The following is a 20,089-nucleotide window of genomic DNA, read 5'->3' as shown; positions in this document are numbered from 1 at the left end:
TACTAGATAAACAACTTTAACACAAGTATATGCAAGAATAGCTGTTTCTTATAAACACAAATCAGGATCTCTAAAACAGTAGTTCAATTTCTGCATCTTTACAAGTAACATAACGAGGCTTTTGTCTTTATCAAGAGAGATCCCATCATTTACCTCCTACATTTTTCAAAATTGAAGTCTGCATTTTTACAGGCAAGTGCTGGCACAAGTAAGCGGCAAGAAATACAGAAGTCTAGACTAGCGTCTCTCATATCTCACCCACATTTAGTTCTTCTGGACAAACACAGGTAAATTCAGAACAGACATTTATTCGAAATTCTACACACAGAATACCTCAATATTGCAATAATAAAATATGCTGGGTACCAGCTTTCAACCTCTTCCTACAGAAAAATTAAACAGAGCCAAAATACTAGGTGGTTTTTCTCCTTCTTGGGTGAAAAAAAAAAAACAACCAAACCTGAAACACTAAAGCTTGTATTGTATTTAACTGGATTTTCTTATTTGAATTTTTTTCTTTTTTAACTAAAGCCCTAAACCAGGTAATACCCAGTCTGACTTCTCAGTCCAACCAGAGAATATGTTATGTAGGAATAGCTGTGCTAAAACCAGAAATCTATACAGTCCAGAATACTGTCGCCAGTGAAGTAACTAGTTTATAGATAAAAAGCATAAAAACCTAATCATGCATATAGTAATCATTCCCCTTGTATGCCATTTAAATTTAGAGAGTTTCCAGGACAAAAGTTCGAGTTGAGGAAATTAAGGGGAATTCATCATTTTTATTGAAATATTTTACATTACTTTCTCTTTTGGATCTGCTTTCATTTTGGCCTTTTTACCATACTCTGTGACAAAGGGTTCTGCAATTTAACACAGTACAGTGTAATAAAATAGTTTTTGTTCTGAGCATGCAGAGGTGGTACTAAAATCATGCCATTTGAAAAATAGGAAAATGACCATTCCCTGTTTTCTGTCTTGATCCTTGCTCACCTTTGTACCATCCACTTCTACCATATCTGTTTGGAGACAAGATGAACAGAACTTGCGAGGAATACTCTAGATGTGAAAGCCATTTGGCTATATATGGACATAGAATATTTTCTCATTAGTTCTTAATTCTTGTCCTAAAAAAATTCTTTTTCATCATTGCTGAACACGATATTGAAGTTTTTATAGAACTAGCCACAATAATTACTGAATTGCTTCCTGGAATCATTTCATTAAATTTGGAGCCTGAATGTACCGGGTATGCATTGTTCAGATTAGGCTTTCCAGATGCCTTTTTTTTTTTCCCCCCACACTGACTTATAGTTACCATCTTAATTATTGAAATTATTTAGTATTAGAAAATAATGTGCGGTCTTCAGTCGTATTATTCAACTCTTTTTCAGATCACTAATAAATACGCAGAATAGCACAGTTCTCTCTACAAATCCTTTTCAGGCACCACTGTTGATCATTCCCCAGCTGTAAAAACTGACCATTTCTTCCTAGCCCTCAATCTTTAAATACACAAGAAGAATTCCCCCTTATCAAAATTGTTTTGTTTTCTCAGTTTTGTGGATATCCAGTAACATTATACCGAGTCACACTTCACTCACACATTCTCTGATTTATTCTTAAAAAAAAAAAAAACTGAAAATATGCGAGGCATGATTTCTCTTTATAAGTAAATGGTCGATCTTTTCTCCATACACCATACCTATGTAAGCATCGATAAACATATTACTTTACGTTTCTAACAATTTACCCAGGATAACAAGTTGACCTGACTAAATTACATTTTTAGAAATTAGCACTGTAAGATTTTTTTCAAAAATGGCATCATCCTTGTCACCTTCCAGTGTCACGAGATAAATTAAATAAGTTGCACATCACAGCGATTCAGCAGTCCCATGCTGCAGTGCCTTATCAATTCATGGGTAAATGTTTTCTGTATCTGGTGATTTTTTTTATTACTATTCATTTTATCAATCTATTTTGAGACTACTTCTGATTTTTGAGGCTGTGCCACAGATTCAACTCCAATAAAGCAAGACTCTGATACAGAAAATTTTTTAAGTCTTTGGATAGTAAATAACAAATAAAAAAATTGTTTCAGCTTTTCTGCAATGGCCCTTTTTTCCTTGTGGGCTTTCACATCTTAGTCATCCATTGGCCTCAGAGATTCCCTAATATAGATCCTACTGCTCATGTGCTTGAAAAATTTACTAGTTTTTATTTGCTAGGCGGGTTATTTCTCATAATGGTGTGTTCTTGTTTTTAATGTCCTTCTTCCCTTTGCTATTCAGTTATGTTGGTTTTTCTGGGTTCTCCAAGATTACTTATGAATGGTAGAACACACAGATTAATTACTTTTTTAAAAAAATTATACTTTAAGGGATGCAAAAATGTATTTCACTAGTTTTCCACTGCATTTTTCAAGTTCACTCAGTGGTTACTTTCTTAGATACCACACAAAGCATTTTTAAGAGATACGTACCTTAACCTGGATGGTTCTCAGTTCTAATTCTAGCTTTTTTCTTTCTTGTACTTCTTTCTTGTATTTTTCTTCTAATTCTTCATATTTAGCATCTACAAAGACATGATGAATACTTCTTCATAATCTAACTGGTACATAGGTAATCTTTTCTAGCCTATTGCTATTATGGGATAAAAATGAGCAGCTATCACAAGTGTCAGATCATGAGAAAGAAACAAGTGTATATACAATATATGCATTAATTTAGGACGTCCAAAAAAGACAAATGGGATATCTGTAACTTGATGCTAGAATGAAAATGCATCCACTAAAAGTAAGGATCTAATGCCAAAATTTAATTTTTTTAATCTCTCTCTAAAAAAAATATGTCTGTATATATAATATACATAAACTTTAAAAAAAATATAACATAGATGTGTTACATTATATATGCACATACATACAGATTATATACCTTTTTTTAAAAAAAGTTTTCCTACCAGCAGCCAAATAGCATTAATATTACTAAGAAATGACCAGAAAATCGGGCTGGATCTTTTCCTCAAGTTCTTTTCAAATGCAATAGGAATTGGACAAAGAATTTATTTAGGATTCTTCTGCTGAAATTGTAAAAGAAGCATATTCGTCCAAAACAAATATCTTGCGTCCCTTTTCTTGACTTTTTATTTAATTCTACAAGTCTCAAGAGAACTCTAGAACTAGAATGCTTTGTAGCATTCTAGGGAGCAGATGAGGTAGGCAATTGTCCCACTCTGCACTGCACTGGTGTGGCCCCACCTCAAGTGCTGTGTGCAATTTTGGGTGCCTCAATATAAAGAGGACATCAAACTGTTTGAGTGTGTCCAGAGGAGGGCAACCAGGATGGTGAAAGATCTCGACAGCAAAACTTCCGAGAAACCGCTGAGGTCACTTGGCTTGTTCATCTGATGAAAAGAAGGCTGAAGGGTGACCTTGTCACAGTCAACACCTTCCTCAAGGGGGTAGTGGAGGGGGAGGTGCTGATCTCCTCTTTCTGGTGACCAGCGATAGGACATGAGGAAACAGAATGAAGATGCGTCAGTGGAAGTGTAGACTGGACATTAAGAAAAGGTTCTTCACCAAGCGGGTACTCTGTCACTGAAACAGGGTCCCCAGGGAAGTGGTTACAGCACCAAGCCTGTCAGAGCTCAAGGAGCATCTGGACAGTGGTCTTATTCATACAGTTTAGTTTTAGGTAGTCCTGTGAGGAGCAGGGAGTTGGACTCAATGATCCTTATGGGTCTCTTCCATCTTGAGATATTCTATGATTCTATGATCTTGAAGAATTTAAGACTCCAGCTTCCAAACAAAACAAAACTCCCCAGCAACACAATTTTCAATACAGTGATTTAAATCATTTTAATCTAATCCTCATTTCAGGAGTGCCGTGCTTAGTGGAATGTTTGACATTACCACTACTGTACCCTTTTTCAGATATGTATAAACAAATCAAAAGGAACAAGTGTGTGAAAAAGTATCTATTTCCCACTCAAGCAAGATTAAGATGCCAAACTCACAGAACATTTGCTCGCAGCAAAGAAAGTGGTAAACAGCATGCGTAATATTGAATCTGTCAGTTTTTCAGCACAGACAGCATAAGGGTGTCTGACTACAGAACAATTCTCCAGTTAAGGAAACTTTCTTTCACTTTTCCAGTTCATTCAAATATTTTAAGATCTATTTGACATCACTAATTTGAAGATACAAGTGATGCTTTAAAGTGGATATAGTGCATAAATTCTGCAGATCTTCATGCACAATAATAGTCTCACTAAAAAAAGCATCTTCTAAAGAAATAACATATATAACTGTTGACTGAACTTTAGTCAAAGTACCTGTGATTCATGAAGGAAAAATTTTGCTCTTCACTACATGAAGGGAAGAGCTGACACTAGGAACAGGCATTCAAAAAATTGATGCACTCTGTTCAAGGATATTACCGTTATTATTCCTGTCCATCAACGTAGTGCTGAACATGTAATACTTGCAAAAAGTGTTCAATCTGCACTAATAATTTTCAAACTTGGAACCTACGGTGCTATGAATTAGACATTCTCATAATAAGCTATACCATAGGGACTAAGCAACTCCAGTAGAAGTGTAATGTTCAAAATACTCTGCTACCTTCCAAGAAAACTGACAGTTAACTATATGTGCTGGATGAAGAAAAATTCATTTACCATTCTGACTTTGAACTGGTATTAAAGGAGCAGTAAAACTTTTCTGTGGAGTGGTGCTGAATGATAAGTCTCCTGCAATCGATGTTTGCTGGCTTCTCTCAAGCTCACATTTGTATCTGTTCAGGAAAGAAGCAGCAGCAGCAGCAATTAGTACTGGAAACTAAAAGGTTAATTATCTATTTTTAAGAGCCTGAAATACCCCAATAAATTACATAATTTTAAGAACTTGGTTTAAAGATCAAGTGAAGATACATCCACTGAAAATTTTTAGGTACTATAACAGAAAGATATGAAGAATATATTTTATCTAGAGTTTCAACATATTTAATCAATTACATAGGAGTCAAAGCTAAAAAAATAAACGCAAACAAACACAAAGTAGACGAAAATCAGTTAGAATTGCTTAAGATCTCACTCTGTGATGCCCTAGTCCAGCTAAACACACCTAAATCACTGCAAACACTGATAATATAAAACTCTTACTGTTTGGTAAGCATCGTTATTGCAGGAAATAATACTACTTCTATTCTATGTTCTGATACCATGCATTTTGAGAAACCTATGCACACCTCATGAAAACAGAAGGGAATATCCTCCAACTGACAGCGTATTTTTCATGTGTACCATTTACATTGCTACCTAAAACACCACAGCAGACCACCCATTCAAGTGATTTTTGTGAGCACGGAGTTACAAGCTCATCTAATGAAACCATATAACTAGTTTGGAGATTACACAGCAATATTCATCCTGCCCAGTAAGCACAGATTGATAAGACAATGGTTCCAGGCTGCAGCCCATCACATCAATGAGTCCACAACTCGCCTTTCTGTTTCCATTTACCAAGAACTGTTCTCTCAGTGAGCTGTCAGTTGCTACGAATTGGTGAATGATCAGTTATCGGCATAAAACAAAACAGAACCAAATACAAACCTGAAACTGATAGCCAAGATCAAGCTACATGTAGTAACTGGTGATCTTTTGTAGTGGACAGCTATACAAGGTAATATAACAGGAAGCAGACAATTCAGTAAACTAGACTTGATTTTGGGAATGGATAAACGGAACACATATCCTTAGCCCACAACCTCTCTGGCCCAACATTTCACAGCAGGTACAGAAAACACTGTTGTGGTTCTGTCAACCCTGTTGAACCTCCCTATATTCTTTGACAGATCTCAGCAACTCCTTACACAAAGCTGGTGTTTCTACATGCCATGAATTGTTTTTGCTGAAATTTAGAATCTTCTCACAGCAGTGAGCACCTCAACTACCTCTAGTTTTCGCAAGGCAGGGGGGGCGGGTGGGGAGCAGGGCAGAGGGCGCAGGAAAGGGAAAAAACAGAAAGACCAACACAGTTTCCTCTTTATTTGCTTCTATTAGGACATGTATGAAGCATATCATCCAAAAGTTAAAGGAAAGAGGCAGACTTCTAGCCATGAAAAAGAAAACCAGAACAAACACAAACCAAAATCGAACCATTAAGAAACCCGGTATCCCAAACTCACTCCTCTCTGCAACAGTAATCCTGCATGACTAGTATTAGCACAGCAGTTTATTGCAATGGCAGGATACTCAGCCTTACTGATGCACACAAAATTTCAGAAACACTTTTATCTGAGAATAGAGGGGGCCTCTAGTATGAGATCAAGTTTAACAGATGACAACATTGCCTTCACTATGGGCAACTATTGCATTTGTGTAGCACCCTCAGATGAAGGATATTAGATGTGTCTGCACTACAGAAGATTCTTTTATTGTATGAATTATATTCCACCTCTGCAGACAGTACAGACATACTGTCTCAGTATTAACCATGTTTACAAGTTGAGGTGTTTGAATTAGGTACTTCTTCACCAAAGCAACTGGATTCAGTGATTAGTCATAGCACCATTGCTTTTGGCAGCTTCCTCTTCCACTCCAACAGATGTTCATGCCTCCTTCTTCCAGTTGTCGTATTTTATTGGTAGACTTGATCTTACAGACTGAATTCTCTCGGTACTTCCCTTGCAACTCCAAGTTCTTTGCCAATTATTTTTGCCAAGTGACTCAGTTGTGTTAGTTTTTGGTTTTTTTTTTAAAAAAAAAAAAAAAATCACAGAATGCATGGATCGCTTTTCACATGACACCACAGAATTCCCAAATTAAACAGGAACTATAGGTGCCAACTGCTTCAAGTAGCACACAAATTTATGTAGAAGTACATATTTGCGTGTAAGAACAGGCCAATGTTTTGAAATTTTGGTCACAAGATCTGGATGAAGTATGAGATGAAGAGAAATTAGAAGACAAGAAAGGACACGTTACATGAGCAAAACATGAGAAAACGTATGTACAATAGTTATGAGACATACAAGTCCTCACCTTTTCAGTTCTTGTTGTAGTCTTTCAATGTCTTTCTTGCTGGAATTCAGCTGCCCTGACTGAATGTGGACTTGAGATTCTTTTACTTGAAGATCATATGAAATTTTCTGCTTTGCTTTCTCAAGACCATCACACAATTCCATCAAGCTCTGGTTCTCTCTTTTCAGTGCTGCAGCTTCATTTTTTTCATTTTCAACCTAGTTGGAATATAGACCATTTCAAAAAATTCTCAAGTCCTTTCCATGCTTCTGTGCAACCATTATTGTAATAACAGGAACTTTACATACTCTTCTTTTCTTCCTAGCATTTCAAAATCCTGACAGCACTGAAAATCTCAGATATACACATTGTTTAAATATTCTTAGGTGTGAACAAAACCACATTTCCTAAAAATCAACTCAGTCACATTAACAATTTCTATTTATTGACTAGAAAGCAGCTCATCAAAATTCCATCAATCCTTAAATACTAATAATCTACACCAGTCCACATACTTTACCGATTGTCTCGCTTCTTTCCAGCCTACCCACTTTAGCAAACAGAATACTTTAACTCACTAAGCAGAGAACCACTACCATTATCAAGAGTCACAGCTTTTAAATTGGAAATAGAGGCTGACAGTAGAGATGTCCTTCTCTTCTCCAAATTCTCAGGGGCAGGCTACAGTCAGGCTATATCTTTGCACAATGTTATTCTTTCGACTGAAGAGTACTGGAGTATTAGCTGCTGCTTCTGAGAACTTTAAAGCACAGCTATTTGAGCACATCCCTTGTTTTGGTTTGGGGAGCACAGCAACACCTCTGGATGGCTGAGACAAGTATCTGTAAACTCACAGGAAGAAAATCCAAGAAAACTACTGGGCTCAAGTTTTGCTAGGAAACTGTAACAGCCTAGAGGGAATAAAACACAACCTTTGTAAACTGCATCTGAGCTGTATTCAAACATTACAAAGCAGAATTCAGCCAAATGGGTCACTTTTGATCTGAAACATGGCAGGACCCTGACCAAGAGCATCTCTGGTTTTCTGGCTAGAGGGCTGGCAGGGTAGACCCAGGTGAGGTGTAAAATTACAGCCCTAGAAAAGAAAGAAGAAACCAAAACACCACCAAAAAAACAAGTCTGAAAATAATGTCTCTACAAGCAGAAATTGGAGAGCTACATAAACTAAGTAAAAGATGGGACAAATAGGTGTATGCAGGCAAGGTGAAACAGTGAGAGGTTGTCAGCTGTGCAGCTCTGTTATATGAAACAGGTCTAGTCATTATCAATATTTTTAACAGGCACAACAATAATGTAACCTATTTTCCTAATCATAAAGAAAGCCTCAAAGTAAGCATAAACACCTGGAGACAGACAATCACACCAAAGAGAATTCCTGCCTCCTCTCAGTCTTAACAGTCAATGAGATTGAAAAAGAAGGGTGAATATGATGAGTATGAAGTACGATGAAGATAAACGGTTTATACTTCTATGCTACCTTTCTGGACAGTCATTGGGGAGAAACAAAACACTTTGCTACCCCCTAACAATAACCAGATAATAAATCTTTATAATTGTGGTTGGCATGGAGAATGGCACTTTAGGGAAATGACCACAATACCTACGTTACCTTCTGTTTCTGTTTTTGCAAAGCTGCCTCCAAAGACTCTAACTGGAATTGCCTTTGCTGACGCTCCTTTTTAAGCTTGTCTACTTGACTTTCCAGCTCATGAATCTTCTGAAGGACTCTGGGAGAGAGGCCTTCTTTCCATTCCTCCACAGCCCAGTTCATAGTGACAGGATTCTTGTTTAATACAAAATGGATAGTACTATGCCTGAAACACAAAGACAAGTACAATTAGACCTTGAAAGATGTTAAATAAGCTAGTCTTTTAAATAAATTCCATGTTTAAGCTTAGCAGTGAATAGAACACAGGATTTCACAACCTTGAGTTGCAGACTTCCTCTTCCTAACACCACGCAGCAATTTTTTATATCACGTCCTATTTTGGCACACTTCTGTCCAATTAAGTTGAGATTTTAAAACCTTACAGCAATCAATCTCATAACAATGACAGGGTTTACATTCTTAATTACATTTGACTGCTGTACATCAGAAAGCTTCTCTCCACATCTTATTCTGATGTTCACGTTGCAGAAAGTCATTAGCGCTTGTGACCACATTGTACTTCTGTGGTGTTTAACCTGAAATCCTCGTGAAAACCCAGAGCTCTGGTTTAGGTGGCAGCTACGCTTCTTTCCTTACAGAAGTTCTTCAAACCAGTAACGCTGAGCTTGGGGCACTGAGAGCACTCGCTGCTGGCAGAAACAACTGTGTGGTACTTACAAGTTTGACACACTCCTGCGATCTTAGCTGGTGTTGTCGTAATGGCTCTGCCTGTAGAGGATCTGGCATGGGCTTACTTTCTCGAGACACCAAAACGGGTCAGAGATCATTTCCGAGAGAGAAATTACATCAAAACAGCTAAAACCAGAGATGAACGACGGACGGGCAGGGCCCACCCAGGCGTCACCACCCTCTCTGGCTCACCGGGCTCGACCCCCGGCGCAGGGAGCGGCCAGACGCCGGGCACCGCACGCACTCCCGCTAGCGGCGCTCACCCGCCCCGCTGAGGCGGCACCGGAACGCGCTGCGAGGCGCACCGCGGCGCGCCGGCCCGCTCGGGCTGCCTGTCACCCCCTGACACCCCGAGCCCCCGACCGACCGACCGCCCACTCACTGCTAAACGCCGACCGGGGCCCGGCAGCGGCCTCCCAAAGCCCCGCTGCCGGCCGGCCGGCCGGCCGGCAGGCAGACAGGCTCGCTCCCTCGGCGGCGACCAGCGGGGCGCGGCGGGCCGTTGTGACAGGACGCGCTCCCCGCCGCAAACTCAAAGCTGCCGTTGCCCCGGCGGCCGTTTAACGCACGCCCAAGCAATGGTGCGTCCCAGCGCGCTGATTGGCCCCGCCACGACGCCGCTCGGCACGCGGACCTCGCCTCGTTAGCAACGGGGGCGCAGCGCCGGGCCGCCGGCCGTCAGGATTGGCTGGTTCGGAAGCATTCAAACTCCAATGGAGGTGGCAGCGCAGGGGCGGGGCTGGGCGGACCGGAGGCGGCTCCTAATCGGCCGTCCGCAGCCGGGCGGGGCGATCGGCCGTGAGGGAGCTGCGAACACCGCCCCGAGGTGGGGGGGGGGGCGGAACAAAGCCAAACCACCGGGAGAGCCCCGCGGTACGGCCCGGCTGGGCGGGGAGGGTCTCCTCTCCTCTCCTTTCCTCTCCTCTGCGAGGAAAGCGCGGCCAGGTGTCGGGGAGGCGGGTGGCGGTGTAACGGCAGCGCCAGACCTTTTAGCCAAAATCCCTTTGCCGATCCCCCAGGGAACCCGAGTTTGCAGAAGAAGAGGAGCGTGTCCCGACGCCGTCCCTGAGAACCCCCTCGCTGGTAAATGGCCCAGAGTGCTTTAGTGTTCGGTTCTGCCCAAACCGCTCCTGAGCGTTGGGGGCTTGGGGGCGGGGTCCATTCAGCCCTATATTGCACATTGTCCACCCGAAAATAGAAACAAGAACACTGTTTTGTACACGGATCACCGAACGCAAATGGCGACAGCGAAGGTTTAAGGAATTTAAAGCTGTCGTGAGCTTTCCCTGCGTGCCCGTGGCTGGTTTCCAGCGGGTCCCTCCGGTGTTCCCCTCCCTGCCCTCCCCACGACCCGAGGGCGTTCAAAGTGGTGTTTTCCAGCAGAGTCTGGGAATTACTGATCTGATTATTATTCCACCTAATTAAACGTCTTGCCGCTCATAATCATTCTGAGAATATTTATTCAAGCACTGTTGTTTTAATCATATTTAGGAAATTGAGTTAAACAAATCTTCCTTGGTAAGTTAAAGAACTCACCAATCAGCTTTCAAGAGCTCTGATTATAAATAAATGTGGTGCAAGAAATTCACTAGCATATTGTTACAAAATCTCTAAACTAGCCCCAGAACAAAACAGCAAGCCATCCCATTGATGGAACCGATCCATCATAAATACCTCTTAACAAAGGAGGATTTAAAAAAAAAAACAAGCTAGAAAATTCTGTGATGAACTCCATGCACTCCCAGAGATGACTGTGCAGGTGTCACTCAGGGGAGAGCACAGACCAGCAGAGGAGCAGGAACCAGTGAAAGAGTGGGAAACCCCTAACATAGTACTGGCAAATAATTCATGCAAGCTGAGGACCAGTTTGAACTGAAGGGGATCTCCCACTTGGCAGACAAGGGGCAAGTGTTCAGTAAGAAGTAAATACTCATTATATGTTCTATTCAGTAAGCATTCCTCATTTGACAGTACCAAATGTTACTTAATCAGCTGTAGAAGTTGAAAGAGTTTTCGGTTACTTCAGATGCTATCATAGTGGGACCTCTGATGGACAGGGAGCACTAGCATTCAAACTACCGTATCATGAAGAATCCCTCAGGGAAGGCTTCAGCAAAGCAGCTTTAACTTCCAAGATCGATGGCATGTTTTTCAGAAGGGGAGTAAAGAGTAGAGACAGCCTTCAAGGTTCTTACAAGGCATGAAAAACAAAAATCAGCTGGTGTGTGCAGAGTTTTTAAGATGCAGTCTGATGAATGCCCGGATAGCTGAGGCTAAAAAAAAGGAAGCTTCCTGCTGTTGAAAATTAAATATGAGAGAATGCTCGTTCTGCAGCCTATTTCTAACAATGGTCAGATTTGTGCTGGGTTTCTGTTGATAATGATTTGCAAATGAATTGCACAGTAGTTTCATAAGTATTATACATATTAGTTATCAGAAGTAAATATAAGATACAAAAATATTAGTGAATGTAAGATTGACATATAAGATACAAGAATAAGGTCAAATACTCTGAATAAATAACAGGTTATAAAAGGTGTTAATAGCAAGCATCATTTTGCCTAATGCTTGTAATTATTTTTGTTACTCGCTACTGGCTAGAATTCTTGAGGTCTTTGTAAGAGACTACCAAAATTCCCTGATTTGGAGCACCCCATGGTTTCAAGCAGAGGAAGCGACCTCAGCCTTTTGAAGTGGCTTTTCTCTGTCCTTGAAATTCCATTCAGTTCTTACCTAATGTTAACAACCATCATTTACGTTTTCTCACCTACATTCCTTACTATAATTTTTGGTAAAGGGCCAGAACGGGAAGTAGAATACAAAACCCACTAAAGGTGGAATTCATGTTACTGCAGCTTATGTCAGAGCACACGATGGAACAAAACCAGAAGGGAAAGAAAGGTAAGGAGTTTCTGATGAGAAAATCCCACTCTGCTTCGACACTACAAGGAGCAGAAACCAGATACAGCTTTTCCCCCATATTATTCCTTCCCAGACTTGGAATCCATCAGGTAAAGCCTATTTCATAAGTCTATATATACACACATATGTACAAACATTAAAGAGCACCTGAGGAGCTGGAGAAATCCCATTCACCTAGAGAAAGCGAGAAATGGGCCAGGCGCTCTGCGTCTGACGTGATTCTAGCTTCCCCGTCGAGGCACTAGACAGGCAGATGCTCTGCCAGGCTGAGGGTGAAAGAGAAGAAAGCCAAATTGTTTCCCTTAGCCTCACCTAAACCCCACCCTGTACTAAGTGATACCTCTTGCCTCTGGAAAACAAAATTCTTCATCTCTGCTAATGCAAGTAAGTACCTGAGAAGGTGGCAGTTTAGGTGTTAGTACTGGAGTTGCAAGGTTAAGTCTGCACTGATAAAGCCCAGTGAACTACTGTTGTAAAATACAATGTTTGATTGCTTATATACCCTTAGATTTCCTATCCTTCATATAATTGCATTTCTCCACAGAACCCATACCTTGTTCAGTGAACAGAACAAATGTAAAGGAGGGCGCCATTAGGATGCAGAGAGAACCTTACACCTTAGATTTCTTAACTGTCTAGTCTTACGCTCTTAAAAAAAGTTGAAGTGACCTGCACAGTCTTTTTACAGTTTGTTAACAAAATCAGAGACCACAGCACATCACAAATTCTAAACTATATTTTTGTTCCTGAAGAAAACAGAGCATTTCTCTAGTGACTATTATAGTATTTCTTGCCTACTAAGGGAATCTGCTATTGAAGTGTTCATAGCAACTAGGGTAACTGGATGAACATATTAGTGGATAAAGTACCTACAGCTGCTCTATCTTTTGGTGATCATGTTGTCTAGCGTAGCCTACTAAACACCAGTGGGTAGGTTTCCTAGTACTGAAAAGGTGACTGAAGTTGCCTGGCTTGTCTATGGTGACACAATGAATGACATGCAGGTGCTGGACAGGAACCCACCAGTGCTTTGCAGCGGTTTAAAACACCTCCAGTCAATGTGGCCACATTCCCACCCTCCCTCCCTTCCCCCATCTGCATGCTGTCACTCCTCCCTTGACAACTTCGGTGCTAATCCGCACTGCCAGGTGAGATGGTTAAACTGGTAAGGGGTGTTATACTAGGCAAAGACGTTTCTGGTGACATCAGTTTGTATACAGCTCGGGTCTCCAGACTGCTGCACTGTGGGGTCAGATAAATGCCTGACCCAGCAGGTCAGGAACAGGAATATGCAGGAAAGAGTCGACAGAACTGTGGCAACACCGGCTTAGATCAGTTAAAATACTATGTAACAAGACCACGAGTCCCCACGCTCTAATCCATAACACCTATCTGTCACAAATGATAATAAGAAACCTTCCCATAGTACATGCATTCTTGTGCTTTATAACTTCTGTGTTTTACAAGGATAAAACAGTCTTACAGCGTCTGTTTTCATTTAAGCATTTCCTACATATTAAGTGCAATTACTCTTAATAATTTCCATCACAGGAAAATCTTCTCTGACCTTTGCATGCAGTGTAGCATTACTGTGATTTTTAATAATCTGCAAACTTCAGCAGACGTGTTAACCTATGAATTTAAAGCTGCTGAGCAGTTACACAGATAGACTCAATACCACAAACAATAATAAAATTATTTAAGAATATAAAGGATTGAAAACAAGGCGGGGTTGTTAGTTGTTTAGCACTTGATAGTGTATTGGAAGGGTGGAGGAAGAAAGCAAACATATAAAAAATATTTGTTATTTAAGTGCACACATACTGTCTTGACCTGAAGAACTGTGAATGGTTTGCAGCTATAGCAATGCTTACAGTAGCGAAAAGGTATTTATGTCTTTCTTTCCTATTCTAAAAACATTATTTTTAAACACTGTGAATACAGCCATTAACATAACGCTTAAAGAACTGATGTGCAGTGAAGAAAATGATAAATAATTACAGCAATTACATTATATGACACATCAAGTCCATATTGTCTAGGGCTTCAAATTACCAGTTACTGAACTGTAAATAAGATTGGAACTTTTTTTTTTTCTTAAAGGTAATTTCCCTCTATAGTTCTGCTGTGAGCTAGAAATGGCAATACCAAGCAAATCTTTCACACTACACATATTAACACAAAAAAATACATTCATGATACTATCAAATACTGCTGTATCTTATGGGCAAGAAGTTACCAGGTTTCAGGGGGCATTTGGTAAGATGGGAAGCTATTTCCTTTACGGCCTCACTCCTCCCTGACTTTCGTGGGTCCGTAGCTTGCATTTCCTTTGGGCCCCATTTTTGTTAGGATTGTACTCTTAACTGTACACAGGTACATCTACTCTGAGTATCATTCTGTTCAAGCGAGAGAGAAAAGTGTTTAAGACATAAGTGCACTGCATATAAACTAGAAAGGACACACCTTTCATAGCCACCTCTGCCTGTTTCCACCTTTACCACCAACTTCTTTTTTAAATGGGGCACGTAGAAAATGCCTGCTGGTAAGTTACGTTTTCATGTTAGGGCTCTTTAGATCTGGTTTCTCTTTGGTTTATATTCAGTAATTTCCTCTATCACCTTTAACTCTTTTATTAACTTTGGTTTTACTCTGCTTGTTAATTTCTCTTTTCATCAAGGGCCAACTCTCACAGTAGTATGTGACCGTCATCTGCACGATTGCCTTCAAAAGTCTGAGCTTTTCTCCTTCGATGACCTCTCTAAGTTTTTGATCATTTATCATGGCTGCCCTTGCTGTGCCTGATCTCTATTTGAACATCCCATTCCTATGACTACCTAAATAAAAGCCCTGAGCTCATACTTTGTTTCTCTTTTGTTATGGCCTATATATGTATTACACACATAAATTTTTATATATATATAAAAGTTTTATATATATCTTTTATGTAGATATTATCTGAGAATCTATATGTGCTTCTTATTGTGTTCACCTACTGGTCAAATCTTTTATCAGTCAGTGAAATAATTAAGAACATCAACTACACTATTCATGACAAACTAATCAAATTACTTATTAGCCTCTACCTGTCTTAATGCTGTCTCTAAAATCTTCCAGTGTTTCTCTGTTACATGGTTGAACAGATAAGACAAAAGTATGCCTCCTTATCTTACACACGTTGTAACCACCTCAACATTACTTCTGCCATTTTTACAGGCAAGTTCTAGAATGAGTTTTCAGTCACCCAAATAATTGCAGCGGGAAACCCATCTCAAACAGCCGTAGTTAATGAACCACTATCTGAAATGATCCAATAGTATAAATAAATATGCAAGGAGAAAACAACTTCATTCTACATCTTAATGACTTTGGTTATCACTTGATCTCCTCACCTCTTCCAAGTCTAAATTCCAAAAGTTGTATTGGTATTTCTTGTAGCGTTTTTGTATCAGTACTTTCCAGGAAAATGTTTGTGTGTTTTTTTTAAATCTTTCCAGGGTATCTAGTGTATTATGCAAATGATAGTCAGCACAGAAAATAATCAGTATTTTTATATACCTGTCAGCATTCCCAAATTGCTTTATCTCAGAGCAAATTTCTTGTTAATTTTGACCAAAAGTGAGAATGAGAATCTGGGCTCTTTTAGAAACAATATACAGACTTCAAAAAACCAAGGCACATCTAGCTGAGGTTTTATTCTTTTACAGTGCACTTCACTATTAATTTGAGAAAGTCTTAAAAATCAGAGTTTTACAGTACTCTCATATCCAAGCATGGTTTTACACACATTTCACAGAGATAAGCAAACATTAGTGGCTCAATTCGAGTTACACAAGTTTGTGGCAGTCCCTAAACCACATTTTAGATTATAACATTAGTTCTTTGCTTTCTCAAGAAATCATTTATCTCTAAGTGGCAACAAAATATTTTCAGCTGGGTGCCCACAGTCAAACGCTTAAATCTGTGCTGAGACATGTAAAAATGATGAGTATCAGAAGTGAGCAACCACTAAAATACCTACAAATCAGTGGTGTATGCTGTCTTATAGGCATGCTGCTAAATTAACTTCTGTTAAAAGCTAGTGAATTTGTTTTGCTCAGGAGATCACTGTTTTCAGAAATCTGAAGACCTAATGACCATGCTAAATGATACCTTTAAAAAGTACCCAAATTGATAATCCATTAAAACTGGAAAAATGTTATTCATTCTGTCATTAGACTATTCTAGCTCGGGCGGCAGTAACAGTTACATAGAAAGACATATTCCTCATCTAAATCCCATCCAGAGTACTTACAACTGTGGCATCAAAATTCATCACTTTAGTCACAAATGCTAAAAAGTTTTTCATTTTACAACTCTTACTGAAGAGCTGAAAAGAGGCACACGTATTAAGTAAGTCCTCAGGCAGAATACAACTCTAAGCAAACTAGAATATTCAACACAGCATAGTTTATTTGCACAGATAATCAACCAAGACTTTTTCTGGTCTACAAAACAGGGTGCTGGCTTACTGGTGATAAGCCGTAGAGTACTGTAACATGTTAGCTCATGCTTGGTGGCAACAGGTTTGTTTTCCAATATTGTGTAATCCAAATTCCTTTTCTAAGAGATGATTTTGAAAAGGCACTATTAAATGGAATAATTAATGAGAGCACAGAATACTAGAGAAGTAAACCTTTTTGGTTTTTTTGCTTGTGGTAAGCTTCAAACACTAAAAGTATCGATTTCTAAAGAACGAATATGATTTTAGCAATAGGATTTTCTGCTAGTGCACTAAGTTTCTGCCTACATTACAGTCAGGTCAGTGTACCCAGCTGTAGCACATGACAGATTTTAGGAACACAGTTAGGGTCACATTTACAATACAAATCGGGGAATGTGTTGCAACTGCATTCTTTGATTTGATAGTAATGTAGATGACTGTAAGGCTAATTAAACATCATCTGCTGCTCACAGGAGAAACCACCGGCTGTTGCTTAAGCACAGTTTAAAGACAGTTTTATACGAAACAGGTTATGACATGGTTTCACCAACCAACAAGGACTGAGATTTTTCCATGTTACGACAAGACTCTAGAATTACTTTAGCCTCAGTTTAAACACATTCAAAATATGTTTAATACAGGTCTTGCTAGCAAGGTGCTAATACACTTCAAAATTCATTGCACATAGCTTCAGATAACACTGACATAATAAATGTCTCCTGTATTTTGACCCAGATAAAATAAGTTTTCCTCTGCTGATAGTTAACCACTTGTTCAAGCTGAATGGTGCTGGGCTTTATTTTCACAAGGGTTTTGAGACAACATTCAAGCCTGTCAAATCCACAACGTGGAAAAAAAACCTAAAATAATGTCTCTCTCCTATACAGTGCTTTCATCTACAAATCAAAAAGCACCTTCTTAAGATCACTATCATTATCTCAATTTTCAGAGAAGAAAACTAAGACACAGGGATGTGCTGCTACATGTCTGAGATCAGACTAAAGACTGGCAGCTAAGACAACTGAGGTACAGACCTATGTCAATAAGTTATTTCCCATCTACTCTACTATTTTGTAGAGCATCTTAATATAATAATCCTGATGAAATTGTAGACGGAACCAGTATAAAAATTAATTTATACCAGAGCAGAGGGAATATTTTGGAGGTGAATTCCGTAAATCATTACAGCAAGTCAGTAAAGTCTCTAGATATAATTTAGCGTTGTCACCTTTTCAGGAAAAAAAAAAATAATTGCTTTAACGTGATTCCCTAGCACCATAGAAAGATAATACGTAATCCAGCCTACATATGATTGATAGAAGATTAACCATCAAAGTTTTCCGGACAAATTTGAACCAGCACAGGGGTTTGGAACCAAATCGACGATTTGTATCATTTTAACAACCAATTTTTGAAACAGCGTAAGGAACATCTAATCTAGTTTTAGTATTTTATGAAACTACTGCCCAGTTAGCAGGTAGGAACTGCTGGTTTTAATCCCAGAGTCACATACTCCTGACAGCTCTTGGGCAACAAAGGTGTCTGTAAAGATACCAGGTTTCAATGGTCCTAGAAGGTGGTAGTAGCACCAACACAACACAGTTGCTTATGGAAGGCTCTGCAATAGCTGGCTGTTATCTCCAGGAAGCTTGGTAGTTTCCAAAGCACCTACTGCTACAATCTTTGAGAGCCTAACACAGACATTAATCAATGCATTAAGTAACGTAATGAAAAACTAATAATCCTCACCATTCCCAGTTTCAGGAGCTTCTCTTGGTTGGGTAAGTTTGAAATACATTTCATTTTGTGGAGTCTGTTGAGCTGATCTTTTAGTAAAAGCTCTTGTAGACAAGTAGTCTGATTTTATTTATTCTAGCTGGTTTTATTTCTTCTAGGGGACTCTGTCCTGTGGGTAACCAATACATAAAACCTCCCCTCCAAATCTTCCCATCTGTCAGCATGTTTATGCTTCTTGCACCATTATTTCATTTGCAGTTAAGGTCATTAAATAAGTTTACTTCAAAGGCAGAGAGACTTGTGAAAGTGACCAGCTGCAAACCACGAATTTGACTTAAAGACTTAAGGTAGCCAGCACACCACCTTGAGGCACAGATGCAAAAGTCAATATTTATTGTCCTAAAAACAACATCCTTACACCTGCCCCAGCACGGGGAGAACCTGGCTGGAACCAAACAAGTTAAACCCTAGTTCTGATGCATGCTACCCTCATGCAACTTACCACTCAGTAGGGGAAAGCCATTTTCTGGCGTAAAGCTGAACTGCACAAATTCACACCACAGCAGCTCTATGATCCATCTTATCATCTCATTCTGACACCTGATGTTTCCTCCAGATTGTTATGCAAAGCTCTGTGTCTACACGTGGTCAAGTACAGTGTTCAAGTTAAAATCTTCAATGGTGTCACTTCTTAGTGCCTCAGTGTAGCCATAAGTAAAATAGGGATAATTACTTACTTCATTAAGGTGTGGTGTTTGTAAGATGTTTGAGAGTCTGAGATGAAAAGGACTTTCCTTGCAAAATGTAATTATAATATTATTATGCCAGAGGTAAGGCATAGGCCGGTGATTCCACATACAGCATTTAAACACAATTACTTATCTATCAAAATCAAGAATCCGTGCTGTTTCTCCTCTCTCAGCTCCTGATCCTCTCACCATTAATCTGAGGAATCCTGACTCCAACAAGTCTGCTCACGTACTCCTTCAGTAAGGTGTACAAGTAGCAAAAAAACACAGCAACTCAAAAAAAGTATCAATTCTCATTTATCCCTGTTTGAATTATTTCCCCTGTTTGTGAGAGTCCTGAAGTTCTGGTGTCAGCCTTAGAGCGATACCTCCCTCCCTTTGACATTTCTGCACGTGCCCACTGGTACCAGAGCTGTTTGCGTACACTGTTTGGAATGTGAATAATTTTAACTAAGTGTAGTCTAAGGCAAAAATAATTTTGCCAATTGCCCATCAGCCGTAACATGCAAGAGCATCTACATATCGTTTCTAATACTCACACCGTTCTTAAGCCTGCTTAGCCTGGTGGGATCCATCCAACATCTCTTGGTAGCCCCAACCTGCCCGACATGGCTCTGCTCTCTGCCCCCTCTCCCGCTCACGGCGGACATCCGAAGGGCTTTCCCACGCCTGCTGGGCACCGAACGCCCTGGGCATTTCGTGCAGGCACCAACTGCCCCGTCTCAAACCAACTTCAGGTTCTCTCCTCCCTGCTTTCCAGCAAGGCAGGTGCGTGACAGCGGCAGCGTGGGTGCCTGCCCACCACGTCTCCTG

At 39.9% G+C, this 20,089-nt stretch overlaps 1 protein-coding gene across 1 annotated transcript in view; it reads right to left on the bottom strand.

Annotated features, from left to right (window-relative positions):
- CENPF (centromere protein F) overlaps window positions 1-9,852 on the bottom strand; it is a 45,388-nt gene extending 35,536 nt beyond the window's left edge. Inside the window, exons 1-5 of the mRNA XM_075412991.1 lie at window positions 9,768-9,852; window positions 8,657-8,861; window positions 7,048-7,244; window positions 4,684-4,799; window positions 2,486-2,577 (exon numbers count right to left, since the gene is read on the bottom strand). Coding sequence (XP_075269106.1) covers window positions 2,486-2,577; window positions 4,684-4,799; window positions 7,048-7,244; window positions 8,657-8,818 — 567 coding nt within the window. The 5' untranslated portion in view covers window positions 8,819-8,861; window positions 9,768-9,852. The remainder of the gene's footprint in view (window positions 1-2,485; window positions 2,578-4,683; window positions 4,800-7,047; window positions 7,245-8,656; window positions 8,862-9,767) is intronic.
- Between the last annotated feature and the right edge of the window lie 10,237 nt (window positions 9,853-20,089).

The sequence above is a fragment of the Opisthocomus hoazin genome, chromosome 2 (genome assembly GCF_030867145.1).
Source record: "Opisthocomus hoazin isolate bOpiHoa1 chromosome 2, bOpiHoa1.hap1, whole genome shotgun sequence".
Lineage (NCBI taxonomy): Eukaryota > Metazoa > Chordata > Aves > Opisthocomiformes > Opisthocomidae > Opisthocomus > Opisthocomus hoazin.
This window is presented reverse-complemented; position numbering and strand designations above follow the sequence as displayed.